At 52.1% G+C, this 21,301-nt stretch overlaps 1 protein-coding gene across 1 annotated transcript; it reads right to left on the bottom strand.

Annotated features, from left to right (window-relative positions):
• Window positions 1-8,844: 8,844 nt before the first annotated feature.
• Window positions 8,845-20,625, bottom strand: NOL6 (nucleolar protein 6). The gene is made up of 26 exons (XM_054582915.1): window positions 20,366-20,625; window positions 19,315-19,521; window positions 19,113-19,229; window positions 17,423-17,602; window positions 16,914-17,082; window positions 16,559-16,693; window positions 16,311-16,474; window positions 16,104-16,224; window positions 15,841-15,899; window positions 15,656-15,757; window positions 15,347-15,462; window positions 14,996-15,173; window positions 14,715-14,837; window positions 14,392-14,540; window positions 14,173-14,248; window positions 13,803-13,943; window positions 13,544-13,661; window positions 13,308-13,462; window positions 13,042-13,205; window positions 12,489-12,641; window positions 12,165-12,262; window positions 11,284-11,408; window positions 11,074-11,163; window positions 10,474-10,668; window positions 10,264-10,365; window positions 8,845-10,093 (listed from the first exon to the last, which is right to left on the bottom strand). Exons 1-26 carry the CDS (start codon window positions 20,417-20,419, stop codon window positions 9,944-9,946), a joined length of 3,441 nt encoding a protein of 1,146 aa, XP_054438890.1. The 5' UTR covers window positions 20,420-20,625; the 3' UTR covers window positions 8,845-9,943.
• Between the last annotated feature and the right edge of the window lie 676 nt (window positions 20,626-21,301).

Raw genomic sequence — 21,301 nt, 5'->3', positions numbered from 1 at the left:
GAAACGTGGGGTGTGAGGTGCCTTAGGAGTAGGGCTAGACCCTGGAGAGCACACTGGAGGCTGACAGCCGATGGTGGGGCACAGGCAATTACAGGACACGGCTGGGAGAATGGAGCTGCCAGAGAGACCCCCTTGGCCCATGACCATGAGCTTTGCTGTTATCCCCACTACGGTAGGGATGAGAGGAGACATGTCAGAAAGAAAAGAGGTTGGCCCTAGACCTGCAGAATGGCTGACCCAGCATGTCCTCAGTCAGGGGGTTGGAGGGTGGAGGCTGTGGGTCCCAAAGGAGAAGGGACCCTCTCATAGACCAGACTCAGCTGGACACACGGAACACGTACTGAGTTCCAGCCAGAGTTCATGGACCCTTGTGCTGTGAGTACCTCGACGTGTTTCCTTTTTTGACCAGCTCTGTCCACAGTTGTGTCCACACATGACATTTGTCCTGTGTGTCTGATCACACTTGCTGGGCATTTCTCACGGCTGTGCACATCCTATCAGATATGGCTGGGTTAACTGAGATTGTCACGTGTACCTGAGAGTGTTTTGCACGTGGCTCCAGAGGCTGAACTGAAGTTGTTCTGACTCGCCACACGCTTGCCAGCACAGTAAGTCCCAGCTGTTTTTAACCCTTTCCTCTCCCACTCTGGCTGAACTCCCAGCCAAAGGAGAGACTGTCCCTTTAAGAGATTAAACTGTTGGAGTGTCAGCCCCATCTGAGGGAGTCATGGGGCAACCCTACTCCCTATGCTGCATTCAATAATTGGGAATCTGAAGTTTGATGGCCTGGGCCCAACTCCCACAGGAATAGGAGCAAATATGCCCTCAACCCAGCCCTTATTGTAGCACTGCCAGGGGAGACCAAAGAAACCACATTTCCCAGAAGGACTTAATCCAGGTAGGCTAGGGGCTCTGGAGACTTGTCCTTTGAGGAATGGTTGTCAGAAATAAAGCCTCCAAAGGTGTCTCAAGCTCAAAGAGATGTGGTTTAGCAATACATATTAGATAGATTCACATGTACTCATGTGTGTGTACACACACACACATACCCTGAGGCTGATGGTCACATTGCCTATAGACACTGAGCTCTGCTCACATGCTCATAGGGTCCCATTCACATGGGAGCCTGGTCATAGATTCACACATATATGGCACCCACTTCCAACATCTCTCATGGCCCTTGGCCCATGGAGAAGCACCCCACCCTCTGGGAGGCCCCACGGTGAATCAGGGAGCCATGACTGAGTGCCTGCCTGCTGCCCCACTGCCAGTATGTGACTGAGTCACTCTGAACAGAACCCTAGACTCCTGATGCCAGAACCCAGACAGGGAGTGCGGGAACATGCTGCCCTGTCTTATCCCTGCCCATGGTGTGTTTCTCAGCCTTTCACGGCCTCAAGAGGGGCTGCAAAGGCAGTATAGGGCAGGAACGAGCAAGGGGCTCCTCAGCACTGAAAGAAGGTGGGGAACCCAAGCCCACAGCACCCCATTTTCGGCCTGTCGGCCTTGCCTGGGACCCAGAGCAGAGTAGAAAAACAGCTCTGCCACCAGTAGGCACATGCAAGGCTCTTATAGAGTTGGTGCTCAGCTCATATAAGTGCTCGCGTGTGCTGCACCAGGGGGACCAGGTCACACATGCAACCGTGGACTTGTGTATCTTGTTCACATTAAGCAGCATTTATTAACACATGTGCACCTACATGTACTCACACATGCATGCATGTGTGTATGTGCCTACCTATAATCCGGGGCTACAGCCCACCACAGAGAATCTTTGCAATCCCCTCTAATGGATGCAGCTCTATGCCAAGGCACATGGTTTGGCAAGTGGAACAAGAGCTGGCTCTCAATGCTCTGTGACCCCAAATCAGCGCTCAACCTTCAGAACCATGACCCCATACACTCCCCCCAATCTCATTTCTATTTGTAACTTGTGGTTACATACATGTTCATATATGTGCTTACCCATGCACATTGGGATGCGTTAGGGTTGGAGCTGAGAAGGTATGGGTAGAGCATCATCCTTCTTCTTCCTTATCCCCATTCAAAGAGGACATGCTTATTTTAGAGTGAGGGGAAAGTGCTGGGGGTGGGGGGAGAGAAACATCAATCAGCTGCCTTCCATACATGCCCTGACCGGAACTGAACCCGCAACCCAGGCGTGTGCCCTGACAGGAAATCAGTTTGTGGGAGGGTGCCCAACCACCTGAGCTACACTGGCCAGGGAGTGCTTCATTTTTCTTAATGGGCCTGAGAGAAACCTGCCTGGATGATGCAATGCCTTTCACATGTTCCTTATTCCTGTCCGTTCTTCTTAGGTCATTTGGGATTGAGAGGGGTCAGGGCCTGAGGATGCCTGTCCAGAAATACCAGGCTCGCCTGAGTTTGGGGGAGCAGAAGCAGGACTTCATTGCAGGACTGGACGCTGTGGGCATCATTCTCAATGTAGTCAATGTGAATAGCGCCCCCTGGAAGAAAAGGCAGAAGGAGGCATGACTTCACAGAGAATAGGAGTTTGGTGAGGTTCTTGACTGAGTCATACAGTTTACCTAGAGTCCTCTGGGCTCCCTCTTGTGCCTTGGGAAGGAAAGCCAAGACCCAGGGCAAGCTGGAGCCCAGCCTGCCTGGGAGCTCTGGGAGGAGACTCTTATCTCCTCCCACGGCATCTTGAGCAAGGTCTGTGTCTCACTTGGGCGGGAGGGCTGAGCTCAGTAAGGGGCCTTGACAGCCCACCCACCCGTGGGAAGCTGTGACTCCTTGAAGTCAGAGCTGGGGGAGAGGGTTGCCAGTCAAGGGAAGGGCTGAAGATGCAAGTCCCAGCCTGCTGGACCAGAGGGGTTGGCTGGGGCCCTGTAAGGAATGGGGGGATGGCACACCCTTCATGTCCTGCCCCTAAACTCTTTTTGCCTGAATGGGAGCAGTCTGAAACAGCAGAGGAGATCTGGGCTTTGCAGTCAGCAAGTCGGGTGGAGAAGAGTATAGACATAGGAAATGAATAATGTTACAACCACCCCGCCCCCCACCCCATCTCCCTGAATCCCCTTATCTCTCTAGAGCATTGAGGCAGGGTGGGGGAGGAGCAAGCCAAAACAGACATAGACACTTTCAATTTTAGAAACATATTTCCTGCCCTGGTCGGGTAGCTCAGTTGGTTAGCATGTCGTCCAGATACGCCAAGGTTGTAGATTCAATGCATAAATAAATGGAACAGCAAATCAATGTTTCCCTCTCTCAAAAAAAAAGAAACAAAACAAATCTGTCCCGGCTGGCATCACTGGTTCGATTCCCAGTCAGGGACATATGCCTGGATTGCAGGCCAGGTCCCGAGTTGGGAATGTATGAGAGGCTACCGATCCATGTTTCTCCCACACATCAATGTTTCTCTCTCTCTCTCCTCCTCCCTTCCCCTCTCTCTAAAAATAAATAAATAAAACCTAAAAAAAATGTACTTCCTCCCATATGCAAAACAATCCCCAGAAGTGGGTATATTTTTCTCCTTTCACAAATGACAAAACTGAAATGGGGACCTGTTACTTGATGACGTCTCACTCAGCCTGTGAATGTGGGATTGGATTCAAACCCCATGGAGACAGAGAGAAGAGGTGAAATGGGCAGAGAGGCCAGGAAGCCCCAGGCCTGGCCAGAGGCACAGGACAGCAGGGAGCCAGGGCACAGGAACCCCTGGAGTCCCTCCGTGCTTGAGCTCCCTTTCGAGTGTGCCCCACTCTTAGGCCACAACTGGACACCTTCCCTGCCTCTGGGCCTTGAGAATCGGGGGTGGCTCTAGACTGGCAAGGGGAGTGGAGCACAGAGATGAATCACCGTATTATGAGCGTCCCCAGACAGAGGGGCAGGCGAGCATCTCCTCCTACTGTGCCAACAGTCACCCCCTGCCTCCAGACAGACAGGCAAAATGGCAGGGAACCTGTGAACATAAACTAACCCCTCAGGCACCTCCAGCCAGATGAGCAGCTGGACCTTGAGAAAATCTACCTTTTGACCCATATTCTGGGGACTCTGGGTCCACTTTCTGGTGTCCCTGAGCTGCTTTTGGCACCCTTTGAGGACAGCAGAGGGTCATAGGAAGGAGGCAGAGGGATGGGACAGAGGTCTAGACCCCTTGCTGAGGAAGGGTTCAGAGTCACAGGGGCAGAGTGATGGGAGCAGAGCCCTCCTGCAGACCCAGAACCTCAGTTCCAAGTCTGCCTTGGCCATTGACCAGTCCGGTGAACTGGACAGCTCTCTTCCCCTGCCCCTCAAAGTCTCAGTGTCTTCATCAGCCACCCAGAGGTTTCAGTTGAGGTCCTCCTCAAATCCCAGACCCAGGGCCTCTGTAAGAAGTAAACTAGATTGTGGATGATTCAGGCTTTGAAAACTGTATTACACAATCAACATAGAAAAGTTCATTCCAGAAGCTGTCTCCTTAATCAAAGCCACATTTCTTCATGTGGGAATAGCTATATGCATTCTTGACTGTGTATATGCATGTATCCAAGGAGGTCTGTGTGTACATATGGGCAACCACGGCTTCCACACATGTATGTGTGTATCCATGAGGGCCTGCGTGTGCACGTGTGTGTCCTTATCTGGGGCTGATTGTGGATCTGTGTCCAGTGTTTATAAAAGCCAGAGACAGAATATGGGGTTCTGTTAAGGAGTCAGGAGACACATTTGGAGGAGGAGAGTTAGTGAATGAAGCTGACATAGACCAGGCTATCACTGCAAGCAGGCCTAGGGTATCTAGAGGGCTCCGGTTCACACCACAGGACCGACTTCCTGGAGCCCTTGGAGCCTCTGGGCTTTCTGATTTCCCGCCCCCCTCCTTACTAGCAGGAAAGCTCCCGGAACCAGGATTGGGTTGCTTCAGAGGATGAGAAGTCAGAACCAGAGGTTGTGAAAGAAGGAAAGCTCACTGGCTTCATATGGGGCTTGAACCAAGACCCATCCTTTGGTTGGTCTCTGAAATCAGGAAGGGTATGGAGCATCCTTTGGGTTGAGGCAATCAAAGAGCTTCCTGGAAGAGGAAACATTTGACTGGGGATTTTGTGGAGAGTCTTTCAGGTGAGAGACTGCTGGGCCAGGCCCTGGATAGAATAGGTGTTGGCCTGATACGTGATGAGGGCAGCCACAGTGGGGCCAGGGAGAGACACAGGTAGCACAGGAAGGGCCCTGGGTTCTATACTAAGGGCCTGCACCTTACTGGGGGTAGGGGTGTGGACAGAGATATTTAAGCTGTGCTTCTTTAAGCCCCAAGGGCTCTGAGGAAGCTCTCACAGGGACTGCTGCAGCTGGAGATGGGGAGAGGGAAGCCAAGGAGGCAGAGCCCTGTCCCCACCTCCTCCTTCAACCACAGCATCTTAGCCATTTTGCATCAAGGTTCTGAACAAGATAACAATTGACAAATGTTTCACTGCTAAGAACAGTGGTTATGGGACACCTGAGGATTTTAAGCAAGGGCTGACATATCTCCATTTGCATTTAGAAGGATTCCTCCAGATGCTGAGTGAAGAATGGCTTAGAAGGGGAGATACTGAGGCCAGAAAGCCTGGAAGGAGGCCACAGTGGAGAGAAAGAGGCCAGATGCAGGGCAATGGCTGCAGGGAGGGAGGGAGGTTTGGATTTGGGATTTAGTTGGCAGTGGGCAGGGCAGGTAGGCAAGAAGCTGAAATTGGAGGTGAGCAGAGTTGAAAAGACAGAAACCTGAAGCTGGGGTGAGGCTCAGGAAAACTGCTGAGAGGCCTGCGGTGTGAAGGGCTTGAGGGTGAGGAGACAGGTGGGGGAAGGAGACTCTGCATCTGGTCTTCCAGAAAGATGATGGGCGTGTGAGCCCCAGTATACTGTCCCCTCATCCCAGCCCAGTCTGGGTGCTAATTACAAGGCAGCCACTCGCTGCCTGCCCTAGGGGAGAGGACTCACAAGAGAAAGATCCAGAGGAGGGGACAGGTTGCAGTAGGAGATTCTGCAGCCAAACTTCTGGAATGACTTCCTGAGGACCTCTAAGACCTGGAGTCAGTGGGAACTGAGGCTCCAGTGAGGCACCATGGATTGGGAGACGAAGATGAGGTTGTTATGGAGGGAGACTGGGAAAAGCCAGGACACCATATCTGATTATCTTTTTTATCCAAACGGTTGGTCATCAAGCAGAACAGATGTTGGATCTCCATGTCCCTTTACTCTCTCAAGGGCCCAACCTTGGCATCATGAATCTTTAGATCTCATCCCTGTCCTGTGGAGGTGGAGGTTTCCAGTCCAGGAGACTAGAGAAGACCTGGATCCTGCTTCTGAGGAGCTCCCAGCCCAGGGAAACAAAGGAGATTCAGGCTTGAGCTGAGGTGGAACAGAGTGCGCACGCTCCCATCCCCTACCCTTACACTTGACCCTGCTTCTCTGGATCTTGCTGATAACAGCTTCATTCAACTGCCTTGGGCAGAGGGAGTGGGGCAAAGCTGGCAGGCAGCCCAGAACAGGGGAGAGGGCCAGGCTTTTCACTCCTCCCTGCCCCATTGTTCAGGCCTCTCTAGTCCTTTATTCTTCCCCACCCCAGTTCTTGGCCCCAAGAAAACCCAGGCTCAGCAGCAAGGCCTGGAGCCAGGATACCTAGACTCTCTGTAGCTCCACTCCCTACTCCCTGTGTGACTCTAGACAAGTTCATACACCTCTCTGGGCCCCATGCAAACCAGGAAAATTGTCTGCCCCGTTCACCTTCCATTAACTGAACTGGGAGAGGCAAGTGTCTCCCTCTGGGTTTGGAACATCCTGGTCCCCCTTAGTTCCCTGGGGCAATTTAAGATGTGCCTTCTCTCTCTCTCTCTCTCTCTCTCTCTCTCTCTCTCTCTCTCTCTGAAGAAGGGGGAGGGGCAGGTTGGCCTTTCCTGAGAAGGGTAAGGGGTGATTCACATGCCCCTCCCCTTTATGGCTCACCTGAATTAATCTCTGACTCACAAAGCAACTAGATGTTGGTGGGGTTACATATATATTTATTGGGGGTGAGGGCTCGGACTAGCCTAAATCTGACAGTATGTCAGGAACCAAGCAACCCTCAGGACTTTGTTGAATGTCACCTACTGCAAGGACCCCTAGGGTTTGGGGTCTTGCTCTTTTTCTCTAAATTAAGGAGTTGGGCAGAAAGAAAAAGGGTCTTTAGCTAAGAGGATTCTGGTTTAGAGAGGGTTATTGGATACCACAGATGGACGGGAGAATCCTTTGAGAATTTACTAAATGCAACTACATAGTAAGGCTTAGTTTTGATAGAATTGGGGAAACCGAAGTCCCAAGAAGGGGAAGGCTTTATTTAAAGCCATTTAAAGCTACAGAAAGGAATCCAAAGTTCCTGCCTCCCACCTGAGAGCTTTTCCTCCTGACTTGCTCTTCAAAAACAAAGCAGATTTCTCCTTTTACGGCAACCCAGAGCCGGAGACAAAAACCTGCACACAGATTAGTGCATACAGTTGTATGAATGCCTTCCCAACACACACACACAGCAGGCAAATCATGCCATACAGCAGACACAGACCCCTTAGTCCATCCACATCCACCAGCAAAGGTAAATGCAGGGGCCCAGAGGCAGACATGCCCATGCAGATGTGTAACCTACATCATCCTGCACAATCTTGCTCATACTGGAGCTCCTTCTGGGCTTCTCCCTTTCCCAAGAATCCAGCTCCTCATGCCCCCATCTCCTTCCCAAAAGTCATCTCAGACCATACCATCCTCTTCACCTACTTCCCAGAAAATAGCTTAGGGCACAATGTGAGCCATTGAAATTGGAGCCCAGGGCTTCCTGCTCTCCCCCACCTCACCCCACCCCACCCCCTAAGATGAAGCAGGGAGTACAAAAAGGAATAGTGCAGCTTCTTGGGTTTCTGAGTTCTCCACCCTCTTCCATTGCCACAGAGGCACCTGACCAAGCCATCTCATGCCTATTTCAAAGGTGGGGAGGCTGAGCCCAGCAAGGGAAAGTGACTTGCCCAGGACCACATGGGGAGGTAGCAGGGCCAGAGCTTATTTAGAGTGGGATTAGTGTCTGTACCTCCTGAAGCCACCTGCTACATAGCCTTGCCTGGGGATAGATTCCATTCCCTGCTTTCACCGGGATAATCCTATACTGGGTTCTAGAGAGGGCTGGAAGCTACAGGCCTGAAGCTTTCACAGAAAAAAGGCTGGCTGCTGACTTCTGGAGTTCATAAATGAACAGCACAGGGAGATGTAGACCCCAGCTTACAAAGCCAATGTATTTGCTATGTTAATTCCAACCATTGGCCCAGCTGTCCCATGACAGTGACAGGTAGGGACTGGCATAGGTTCACAAAGACTAAATTGGGACAAAATTGGAGACCAGAGCTCTCGTTAAGTGGCTTATCATCTTGAGGATGAAGCCTCATAGACAGCCTTCAAAGTCCCTCCACAAATGCGTCCCTGCCCACCACTGGACCTGTTCCCTCATTCAGAAAATTAGTGTAATTAAAAGTATGTCCTTCATAAGGCTGGTAGGATTGTCTCATCAAATTCCCATAAATAAGATATGCAAAATAATAGGGCTCAGCAGTTATTAGGCACTCAATAAATGTCAACTTTTCATTGTCTCTCAGGCATTGTCTTTTACCATCACCACCCCACCCATTCTGGGCAGAGATCACAAACTGATTCTTTGCCTTGAAGTCTTTTGGTGGCCTTCTGGCCTTCCATCTGCCTGGACAAGGTGCCCCTTCTGCACACACCTGACCCTACATGAGTACAGCACACTGTACTGGATGCCACGAACCTCATGGTCAAACATGTTCCTGCCCCCAAAGAAGACAAGGGTAAAACCCTGTGAAAAAGGCAGACACGCCAAGAACATGGGAAAGTAAGTAATTTAATTTTAGAATTTAAGACAACAGTTCTTGATGCTACTCGTGACTGCAAAGTGAACTGGACAGACAGTAACTGCTCTAGTATTTTTGAGGAAGGAAAGAGGTTCCCAGGCTGGGGGAGTGAGTTGGGTTTAAGGAGAAGGCACTTTTGATGCGAGTCCAGAAAATCAGAAGGAAGATGGAGAAGGGAGGCTGCCGGAAGGGCGTGTGGATCAGGCTGACAGGAAGCAGCATCCGCCTCCCGCCGGGCACTGAAGCCCCCGGAGCAGGACGTGGCGTAGCTCGCTCCCGCGCCCCCACTGCAGCACACTGAAGGTGGTAAGCGCTGAAGGTGGTAAGCGGCGTGAATGGGCAGAGGCACAGAGGTGGAGGGAGGCTGGCACTGGCAGGCCAGGGCAGCGCTCTGTGCTTCTATGTCTCTCCTGGACTGGGGAGCCACCACTCTCCCTCACCCCTTCACCCAGCTGGCCTCTTCCTGTCCTCTGCTCTTCCATGTCCCTGTCCTGGAAAGCAGCAGAACCAACACAGGCAGGCATTACGCCCCTCCAATGCGATCTCCCAGCTCCCCTCCACTGCTCATTGCTGGTACTCCGTGACCCTCAGGGAGTACTACATCTTCTCTGGGCCCCATTTAAAGATCAACACCACACTGAAAGGCGTGTTGAGGTGCAGACACACATCCTGGCAATGGAAAGGGGACAGAGTCCCAGCTCTGGGCTCATGCCCTCCTCTCCAGGCTTCTGGGAGCAGCCTAGGAAGACAAATAAAAACGAAGCCAGGCCAGAACTGACAGGTAAATGGATCTCCTGGGTTCGGTCAGTTCCCTCGCTGAGCTGGCTCCCACTCATCTTCTGGGAGTTCAGTCAGGTCCAGGGAACTCCGGAGGATGCCATGGCCCCTGCCCCAATGCTGGGGCATTAGACAGAAAATTGGGGCAGGACTTCTGTTGGGGACAATTCAGTACATTCAGGCCAGCAGGTTCTCCATTGGAGGATCCATATGCAATGAGGGCGCGGGTCCCACCACTGACACCTTGTTCCAGAGGTCTAACGTCCTACTGTCCATCTACAGCTTGTTCCTAAGACTGGAGATCATACAGTCCACCTCTCACTTCGGGCCTCCACAGCCCGTACCAGGCCTTCGCCCAGGACGGCAAAGTCCTCCAGGATTGCTTCGACATTGGGCACCATCACCAGCTCCCCACCTTGAGACACCACCATGCGCCCCTTTGTGTTGGAGGCCTAGGGGAATCAGCGAAATGAAGTGTCACAAAGGTATATCCTGAGACACCAAGACATACATACTTCACACCTGACACAAGGTCACTCATGGAGCAAGCCACGCAGACATGCATGCCCACACAGAGCCACATGTACACACTCAAACAGATGGCTGTCACCAGCCAGCACACCTTGAATGGGTGGGGCTGGAAGCTGGTGGGCTTCCAGAGGACACCAATCACCTCTCCACCATGCTGGTCATAGAAGAAAAGGGCCAGGTCCCCAAAGGCCTCCTAGAAAAGGGCAGGAGAGAGACGAGATTGCAGGACAGAGTTACCTCCATGGTCCCCGCTCCCCCTGGAAGTCCCCTCCCCAGGGTTAGTCAGTCCTTTGGGACCTACTCTGAGCTGTGCCAGATAGAGCTGAGGAGGATCATAGCCCAGCACGGGCATCAGGGACAAGGGCCCTGGTTCCCTGAGCAGGCCACGGCAGAAGGAGGCAGCCGGCGAGTCCACAGCTTGGCGGTGCCGGGGGATGTGACGGGGACACAGGCGGATCAGCACATCATACATGTCCAAGGGTGGCCGGAACACTGTCTGAGGAAGGTCAGGAAAGGCCAACAGTGCCCATGTAAAGTAGGGAGCTGACCACAAAGCCCTCTAAATGCCCACTCTGATTTCTCCCTTTCTCTTTGTGTGACCACCCATTATGGGCCTGTATGCTCATCTGAAGGCCAAAACACCAACGCCCAGCTGGTGCAAGCTTGTGTCCAGCACAAGGAGTACAGGCTAGAAGCATGAGGCCTGGATGGAGCTGGGACCCTGGTTCTCCTCCAGACCTTGACACTGCCAGTCACCCTGGGCAGTCTCAATGGCTCCTCTGGACCTTCTCACCAAATAAAGGGACTGGGCATCCTCTGGGAGCTCTTAGAGCTCCAGACTTCCATTGTTCAAAGGCAGGACCCCCAGAGCGCCTGGAGTTGGTCTTGGTCAGTGGCTTACCCTGATATCTCCAGGTCCTCGGGGATCCAATAGTTGCTTCTCTAGAATAGGTAAGGCCTTGGCTGCCAGAACCACGAGCTGCTGTAGGATCTGGGGATACATATTTATCAAATAAGTCTGACCTGACCGTAGGTCTCTCTTAGCTCAGGCTGGGCCTGCTTTTTCTTGAGGGAGAAAACCACACTTTTAGGGGCAGAGATGGGATCGAACCTGGGGTGAGGGTCCACCTTGTGTCCATATAGAGCTTTTGCGATCCTGAGGAGTAATGATGACCATGACGGGGAGTTGTGTCCGAGTGGCCAGGAAGCCACTACGGATCTCCACCTGCTCCTCCACTGTGGACAGGAAGGGAGAAATCCCGGCTCAGCTTGCCCCCTCCCCAAGATACCTTCTACTGCCCTGGGTCCTCCTACTACACAAGCGGCAGCTATCCATTACAAGGATTTTCCAGTACCCTTCCCCTAAGTGGCAAAAGCCATGAAAGGGACACCAAATTTGCCTCAACTCAGCAGGGTGTCAAACTCCCAGCCCCAGTCCAGAGAGCATAATTTTCCACTGCCTGGCAACCCTCTGGTCTTGGCCCTGTACAAGCTGGGGCCTGCCCCTGGCCCCCTCCCACCCTATGCTCCCACACACCTGGGGAATTAGAAAGCTGACACCTTCCTCTCTGCTGAGACCAGGAGCTCCTCATATTACAGCCAGAAAACATCACTCCTACCCCACCCTCAAAAGGTCTGGGTATCTATTCTAATCTGGGCCCTTCTGTGCTCCTCACCGTGAGACTTCTCACCCCGTGTTCAGAGTGCCCCTTCCCTTCTCTCCCCTTCACAGCCCTCCAGGTAGCCCACTTACCACCCCCGGTCCATTCTGTTTCTGGTCAACATGTGGGCAAACCACATCTCTAAGAACTCTGCAGTCTGAGTTCCCTAAGGCTTGTTCTGGGCCTCTCCCTTCTACTAATTCTCCACCCAAGGGAAGTGAGGGTCAAGTGTAGCCATCTGGGATGGGGGAGGCACAGAGAAAACCTAACAGATTCATATGGAAAACCCCCGCCTGCCATACTCTGCAGCCCACCAAGCCCTACCACTTACCAGTGAGCTCATTGTTGAGGTTGACAATAAGGGGGTTGTTCTTCCAATCAAAGGTTGATACCAGGAAAAGGAACCGAAGGAAGCCCACCTGCGGGGAGCTGAGGGGGAAGGAGTGAGCAGGGTGGGGTTCAGCCACACATCCTTAGGCTTCCCGCACAGTCTAGGAAGTCTAGACCCCTTGGCATGGATTGGGGGTGTGTCTTAGAACCCCTTCTGGCACTTGTTTCAGCCACCCTCTCCCATTTGGACAGCAGACACAGTAAGAGGGATGAAAGTTGGCCCCAGGGGGAACTTCCTGCACAGGGAAAATGTGGAGGTAATCACCTGGGTGGAGTGAAGGGCTCAGGGTGCAGGAAAAGGGCAGCAGCCACCAGGTCCAGGCTCTCATCAGTGAACTCCTCACCCAGAAGCTGGGCACGCACCCACCGCTTGGCTAGCCGAGCCACACCTGAGAAGGCTGGGTGCTGCTGTTGGAGTCTGTAGGGGAAAGAGGGAGTAGCAATGAGACTTGGGCACTCAGGGCTCAATAACAGCGTTTCAGCCCTAGCGCCACTATTTTATTCAAACTCTATCTAACACTGGGTTCTGGGCTAATGCATTACACATAGTATCTCACGTTTTCCTAACTAATGACCCAAGAGGTTAGTCTTAGCATTATTCCCATTTTTCAGGTAAGAAATAGGTCCAGTGGAGAATCCTGCCCCTAGGGACTTAGCCAATGAAATGGCGAGGCCAAGATTCTAAAATTTGCCTGACACCAGAACTCATATCCCTAGCTATTATACCATCTGGCCTCCCGGAGAGACAAGTGGTCAGAAGAACCGAAGGGGGGCAGAAAAGGGTCTATAGACAGAAGAGCCTGTGGAGGTGGCCATACCCATGCAAGGCACTGGTGAGCAGGGGCAACTGTTTTGTGTCCTTCTCAAGGCGGAGGGAAGCAGGTGTGTCCCTCAATGAGATCATCCCTTCGGGACTCCGTATCTCCTTCAGGATCTGGGGCTCCCGCTGGTAGGCCACACAAATCCGGAACACAAACCCATCCTGTTGGAAGAGGGTATGGGAGGGGAGGTACATGTCAGCTTGGGGCACCCCGACGTTCCCCTCCCCCTGCCCGGGGGCATCCCTGCCCTGTACCAGCCTAACCTTGAGGACATCAGTGTGTGTGGCTGTGGCCCGGCACTGCAGCCCATGCTGTTGCATCAGCAGCTCTGCCAGGCGCAGCTGGAAGGCAGCTCGAACCCGCCGTATGGCCTCAGCATCCTGTGGCCACTGACCACTGCCCTCCAGGTGACATACCACTAGGGAGAAGAGTGGGAGTTCTCAGGTTGCAGCTTGAGGTGGGAACAATCCCTCTCATCCCCTCCCAAGAGCCCCCTCACCAGTCATGGGCTCCACGTAGGCTGGAGAGGGCTTGTCAGGCCGGGGCAACAGTGAGGCCCGCTCTCGAAGGCGTTCATGAAAGGAGTAGGCTGGCCAGACTGGAGTTGGGGGGAATACCTATGGGATAAGGAGGGCTAAAGAAGCAGCCTGGAATTGGGAAGGGGTGCAGGAGTTGGAAGGGAGAATACTGGGGGGGGAAGAGGGGGGCAAAGGTGGGCATCACCAAGCAGAAAGGACTGCTTGTCCTCTTGCGCTCACCTCAGTGTAGCGCAGCACTGGGTGAGCTCCTTGCACAGCAGACACAGTCAATGGGAGACCTTCCAGGCCCCACAGCAAGCGGCTGAGTTCATCGTAGCAACGCACTGCGGCTGCCAGGGCCTCCTCTCCTGTGCTGAAGGTCTTTGAGGGAGAAGCCAGTCAGGAGGCCTGGACCCTGGAGAACCTCACAGCCACCACCAGGAAATCTGCAATGGCCAGGCCTGCTGCAGAGCCAGCGCCCCCTCTGCTGGACATTCCAGGAAGTGCAGCCTGGCTTAGGCAGTAAGGGCTCTCTAACCGCCAACCAATCCAGCCACAGGCTCCCCTATGATCTTTAGCCTTGACTGCAGCCCTGAACCAGGGTCCTTACCTCTTTCAAACCTTGAATCAGTGCATCCAGTTGGCCCCCCATATAGTGGACACAGGTATCTGGGATGTCAGCATGGCTGGAATAGGGGTATAGACACAGTATATACATTAGGGGCTCGGAGTTAGCAGCTGGATGTGAACTGCTCACACTAAAAACCTGGGCCAGGCCCTCCTCTGAAAGGCTCCCAGCCCACCCTGGCATTGAGATGCTAATGCTTACAGTGCCAAGAGGTGGGTGACCACCTGGTGGGGAATAAGTCGCTTCTGGGACATAGAGACTGCCTCCCAGACCACAGCTTCCCGAATGGCTCCATCCTGGAAACGCCGAAGCTCTGAGCGAGATCCCCAGAACTGGCGGAAATCAGCAGCCTGAGGAGGGGAAAGGGGTGATTGTAGAGATAAACAAAGAAGGGCTCTGTCAGAAATCTCTCTGATGGGCCTCAATCCAGGTGGCATGAGGCCAATCCACCTCACTCTTTCCAATGCACATGCTAGGCTTCCCCAGACAGGGTCGGTCACCCCTCAGACCCCAGAGCTCCTCACCTCGGGTTGGTCGGCCTCTGGACCCAGCTCAAGGACACTGGTCAGCCCCTCAGGTCGGAGGAGCAATCCTAGCGTCAGGGTCCCAGAGTCTCTGTGCTTTGGTGGATCCTGGCTGATGTCCCACTGCAGAGTGCAGAAAGGCTGAGCTTAACCCAACAGTCCTCCAGCTTAGTCTGGAAACCCACTTGCTAATTAGATGGATAGTGAGTCTTTTTTATGTCCTGGGACCATGAATCCAACCTCCTTTTGACCCACAAACTCTCTGACCCACACCACCTCACCTCAGAGACTGGGGGCCGAGAGTGGGCCAGCAGATGCAGCCGGGATCTCAGGCCCTGCTCCAGGAGGGTGGTTAGTGGACCCAAAGCAGCTGAGACATAGTCCCCACCATGGTCCTGCAGCTCTGGCCATAGCTTCAGCCGGTGACATGCTGCCTGCAGACGACTCAGTGGACAGAGACTGGGGGTGGGGCATAAAGGGACAGAGGGAGAATCAGATACTGCTGGCCTCAAGTATTATCTCCATCCCCCGCAACTAGGGAAATCTGAGCACCAGCCTGAGGACCTCTGCCCCCTCTCTGTAGCCCTACGGAAAGAGGGCCCTCTGACATACTGCGTCACCACTAAACTTACTGCAGGATGTGGTCAAAAGCCCGGATCATGGGTTTGGGAGTCATCAACAGCAGCTGGAATCCGTCATCAGCTTTGCTGTCCAGCAACACCATTGACAGCCGTGCCTCGTGCTGCACCTGGGGCCACAGGGACTCAGATGTGAAACTGCCACCGATAGTCCCTGCCCCTCATTGGCCTGAGGACTCAGACCAAGAGTCATGCCTAACCTAAGTTCTTTGGAGAGGAGTTTCTGAGGTTCTGATGCTGGCAGAAGACAGAGAGGCTGGTATGGGACATCTGGGAAACCTAGGAGTGGGGAACCATTGGTACCTGGTGGTAAGTGGAGGCAGTGACATCAGCACAAAGGTTGAGACGGCCTGAGGAGTCCAGGAAGACAACAGGAAATGACTGGTGGAAGTCAGCCAGGGCCGGCTTGGAGGCGAAGAGAGAAGCCAGTCAGGGTTGGGGCCTTACCTCTGGGTCTCCCTGCCCAGACTCAGCCCCGTCCCACTCACCAAGGAGGGATCTGAGCTGAAACATAAGCTGATCCCGTTGACTGTCAGATCTGTGGTGGCTGAAGTGAACCAAAGAAAATGGGTGTCAGGAAGTATTCCCCTCCCTGGGGATCCTGACTAATGACACCCTCCAACTGCAAATGGCCTCTGGGACTCAGTTTGCCCATCTGTCTGATGGCAAGAAACCAAATTACATCTGACAACATGAGAGGATTTCCAGGATGGGTGGAATCCTTGGCCTTTTTGAGTCTAGCCCGTCTTACCCAGAAACTGCAGGACACTTCGCAGGACCTGGTAGCCGCTCATGGTGGTATGGATCTTGCGTGTGGACACAAGGAAGGCAACCAGCATGGAGACCAGGAACCCACTAAACCCTCCTAGGCCCTGAAAGAAAGATGGAAAGAGAGGCCCAAGCTCAGAGCCAGCCCACCATTCAGCAAGACAGGGAAGCTGGGCCCTTCCTAACTCACCTTATCCAGTTCTCGCTGCCGTAGCCAGACCTTCAGAAGTGCCACACCATCCTTCAGCCCCAAGGCTGAGCCCAGCACAGTTGATAGCAACTGCACATGGGATTCGAGGGCTGTGTCCTGTAGAATCCATGTGTTATAGTGGGGGGTGGGGGACTCTGGACTACCTATGGGAGTAAAGGAAAAGCTGTAAGAAAAGTTCCCACAAAACCCTTCCCTCCAGCTCCACCTTGACACCAGCGCCTGCTCACCATCCCCTGGAGGACTCTGCCCTCGAAACCAGGCGGAGCGCACATTGTTCTTGGAAGGCAGCAGGCGGCACGGACGGAAGAAGTCAGATGGAGGGCACAGGTGGAGACGTACAGTGACCAAGTGCTCATCCTTCCCTGGGAGGGGACAGAGGGTGCTGAAACCCTGCACCTCCTGGAGTCAGGGGACCCTTGCACCACCCTTCACCTACTTGAGGGCCCCACACACTCCCACCTCAGCATTTGAGGTCCCTATACTTTCCTCTTCAAACTTGAGGCCCAAACCTCTTGCCTTGGACTTAAGGGCCCTGTGCTTCCCCCACTGGATTTTTCACCCCATACTGTGCCCTCAGCCCACCATGAGGCCGCAGTAGCAGCAATGGTTTCAGATGGCAGCCATTGCTGTAGGAGAAACGAACACTGCCAAAAAGGGGGTCTTGGGCCAGATGGTGAGCCAAGTGGGCCAAGTAGAGGGCACGCTTGCGGAAGTAGCGCTGGTTCAGCCCATCCTTGTCCTGTAGGATCTCCTGCAGAGGGTCAGGAAAAGAGAGAAATGGCCAGGCACTTAAGTACTTACTGTTGGAGAGCTTGGAAGCCCAGATGAAGCCAAAGGATTCTCTGCAGGCCAGAGTGCCTGAGTCAGGGCTGGCAACACCATACTCAGTACACAAAGGTTTAAAGGAGCAGCAATTGGCCCAAGAGCTTATCTAAGTAGCCCTCTAAAGACAATTGCAGTGGTGTATTCTTTTAATTTATACTTCAGATTTCAATTCACTGACAAGCAGCAGGTGGGAAAAAGAAAGGAACCCTGGGATTTGTAGGTGGTACAGTGGCAGGCCTCTCCATCCCCCGGACTCTGGGCCTCACCCTAGGCATGGTCAGTGCTACATCCACATTGATGTCCGGTCGGATGCAGGTGCCCAGAAGGTAGCTGCCTACAACAGTGACCTGGGCTGGGGGCAGGAAGCGGAAACAGCCCTTCACAGAATACGGCACTTGGTGGAGAGGGACTTGAACCCCAGCTGGGAGCCAGGCCTGGTCAGTCAGCTGTGGAGACAGAGACATACTGATTTGACTGCCTCTTGATCATATCTCCTGGATGTCTAGTACACTGTTCCAGTATAAAATGTCAACATATTTTAAACCAAACTTCTGATCTTCTTGTAAACTTTTCTTCCCTATTAAGGCAATTCCATACTAGTTGCTCAAACCAAAAACATTTAAATCACCTTACTCACTTATTAAGAACACCCATTTCATTTTCACAAGGCATCCAGACATGACCACTTTTCTGCTTCTCTACCTTAGTCTGAGCCAACACTGTTTCACTGCACAAGAAGCTCCTAATTTCCCTGATTTCACCTTTGTGCCACATTCTGTTCTACTTTCAACATAACCTGTGAACTTTTTAATTTACTTTTAGAGAGAGGGGAAGGGAGAGAGAAAGACAGGGAGAGAAACACTGATGTGGGAGAAAAACATCAATCCGTTGCTGCATGCCCCCAACTGGGGACCTGGCCCACTACCCAAGCATGTGTCCTGACTGGGAATTGAACTGGGGACCTTTCGGTTCATAGGCAGATGCTTATTCCACTGAGTCACAGAAGACAGGGCCCGACTAAACTTTTTAAAACTGAAATTAGATTATATCACTGTTCTACAAGCCCCACTCTCTGCAGGAGCCCCTCATTTCATCCAGAGCAATAGCCTAAGTTTTGTTTTGGTGCACAAGGCCCTGCATGAAATGCCCCCTCCTCCATTACCTTTCTGAACTCATCTCCTATCTCTCTCTCATTCATTCCAAGGAACATACCAGATGTACTTCTGCTTTTGAGCCTTTGTGTTGGCTGTTTCTCCTTCCAGGAAATGCTCCTCTTCCTTTAGATATCTATATGACTAACTCACTTCCTTTAAATATTCACACAAATGTCACTTCAAAAAGGCCTATCTCAACCATCCTTTTTAAAACTGCAAATTGCTCTGGCCAGATAGCTCAGTTGGTTACAGAGTTGACCCAATATGCCAAGGTTGCAGGCTCAATCCCTGGTCAGGGCACATACAAGAGACAACCAATAAATACTTAAATAAAAGGAACAACAAATGGATGTCTCTCTCCCTTCCTCTGTCTCTCTTTAAAATCAGTAAGTAAAATATATACACACATATATGTAAAATTGCAAACCACTCCACACCTCTGATATTCCCATAATCCTCTTACCCTGTCCTACTTTTCCCTTTTTTCATCATGTTTACTACCTTCTGGAATTGCCATACAGTTTGCTGGTCACAGTTATGATCTATTGTCTGTAACCACAACACTAGAATATAGACTGCTTTGTTCACTGAGGTAGCCTAACGACACAACTACTACAAGGCACATAAATTTTTGCTAAATGAATGAACATGTGGTTGACCACACTTTCAGCTGAGCCTCCTGGCTGTGAGAATAAGCTCCTTAGCACCTTAACCCCTCCAGAGAAGAGCAAGGCCCCTGTTTCAGATGCTCCCACCAAGAACCTCTTCTGGGCTTTCCAGTTCCCTATACCACCAGTCTTACCTCTGTTTCAGGGGTTGAGGGCACTCTCATGATCCGTTGGTTGACATCCCGTAGAAAAGCATCAATCCGCTCCTTCTTCTTTTCTGACAGCCTCACTTCCTTCAGTAGCTCCTCCACCTGTAAGAAGGGGTGGGGGAGAGTCCTTCAGCCTCAGGTTCTCAGGTCTGCCCCTCTAACCTAAGCCCCAGCCACACAATAGTACCTGTAAACGAAGCAAGCTGGAGTGGAACAGGCTCTCAGTCTCCCTAAGGCGATTAAGCTCCTCACTGGTAGGTTCCTTGTACAGTTCTGCTCGGCTAAGCTTCACCGGCTGCAGGAGGCCTTCCGCTGAAGATCCAGCCACTGTACGCTTCTTTGAGGATTCCTTCTGCCTCTCCTTGACTGTGCTTTCCAGAGCTGGCTCCATCATCTGTGGCCAGTGAGAGGAAGAAGCCATGTGAGGTCAGAGTTGCTTAGTACCACTGTCTGTGCCACCATGATAGGATGTAGGTAAAAGATTTACCTGCTTCCGGTCCCTCTTTTGTATGGGAGTCAAACTGTGCAAAACTCAGGATAATCAATACTTAGGAGGACATTATTGAGCTCTAGACTGAAAACTCCTTGAATTGAGGGCTCCCTGTGTACCTGACAGCACTAGCATGGAGCACTGCTTGGAGTTGGAGGGGGTAATAACTGACTGGGCCCTCCCTAAGCAATGCGTGAGCTCCTTGTATTTCCAGGTAGCACGCACCACGGTGCTTCCTCTTCTGCTGGAAATGTCATTTCCACTCTTGCTCTATTCAAATCCTCCCGGATTCCACCTTCCCTAGCAAACCCTGACTATAGACTGTATATGTTAATCATCAATTAGTGATAGAAAAGAGCTTGAACCTACGGGCTCTGGAGAACATACTCAATAAGTCATCCAATCCTTATAATAATCCTGGAAGAAAGCGGACACTTGAATTAAGTCCCATGAGCTCGAGGTTCAACATGTTAGTATGCCTATGCTGTGAGCAGATTTCAAACACTGGTCCGCGGGATCCCTAACCTTCTCCACTACAGCCCTGGGCCCCGCCCCCATCCACAAACCCACATCAGGGAGAGCCTTACTGGAGCGCTCCAGGAGCGGGCCACCATGTGCCCCAGGCTGCAAGCATCGGGCAAATGGAACCTCCAGAGGGTATCGCGCCTTTTGCTCCTTGCTGGCGAGCGCTCAGACTTTGCTCCCTCCGACACGCTGAGGATTCCCTCCTCCCAGGTGGCTCACCCACCTCCGGATCCCCAGCAGCTCCGCAAAGCTGTGCTCCAGTAGGCGCTGGTCCCATTCCTTCAGGTCGTCTCGCTCCCGCACTTCGGGTTTAAAGCCGGCGGCAGCACTTCTTCCCTCCGCGAAAGGACTGCGGAAGCCCCTCCGCAGAAGCTGATCCCCTTGCAGACCGTCTACACCCTTCAAAACGTGCTACAGGAACCTCAAGAGATCTCGCCTAAGCAAGCCCCAGAGCATGCCATCAGGCCTCGTGCCATAGATTCCGCCCCGCTCCAGAGCCATTGGGCGAGTGACCCAATGAGTTGCTCGCCATTGGTTTCGGTCACTCTCCAGGACCGCCCATTATGGGGGAGGAGCCAAGCAGGTTTTGATTTACGGTCTCTTTGCGACACAAGACCGGAAGCTTACCAGTAGCCTGGTAGTCCCTTCCTTCTTCTCACTTCCTCCGCTTGGGCCTAAAGGGCCAAGGGCGGAGCTAATTTAGGACCTCTGCGAAAGACTTGTTTTGTTTGCGCCCGTGGTTCGTCTCTTTTTTCTCATTCATCACATTATAGTAATTAACAAGCCTTGTCCGTTCTACCTACAAAATGTATCTTAAATTTATTCATGCTTCTCTGTTTTTACTGTCAATTTTAGTTCAAGTTACACCCTGTTGTCCCTAGATTATTGTAATAGCTTTTCTTCAGTTTATTTTTAAATTTTCTAAATCTACTTAAACGTTGCAATAGTGACATAATGAACGACCATTTAATCATAGTCCAATTATAAGATTCAGGAAATTTAACCTTGATTCAATGCTATTATATAAAGTCCACATTCAAATTTTTCTAATTATGTTACTAATATCCTTTACACGGTAACATTTTATTTCCTGATGCAAGGTCATGCATTAATTTAGTCATATTTCTTGTCTTCTATCAACGTGGACTATTTCCTGGCC

Source organism: Pteronotus mesoamericanus, unplaced genomic scaffold (assembly GCF_021234165.1).
Source record: "Pteronotus mesoamericanus isolate MK-2021 breed Mesoamerican mustached bat unplaced genomic scaffold, CSHL_Meso_final contig_73, whole genome shotgun sequence".
Lineage (NCBI taxonomy): Eukaryota > Metazoa > Chordata > Mammalia > Chiroptera > Mormoopidae > Pteronotus > Pteronotus mesoamericanus.
This window is presented reverse-complemented; position numbering and strand designations above follow the sequence as displayed.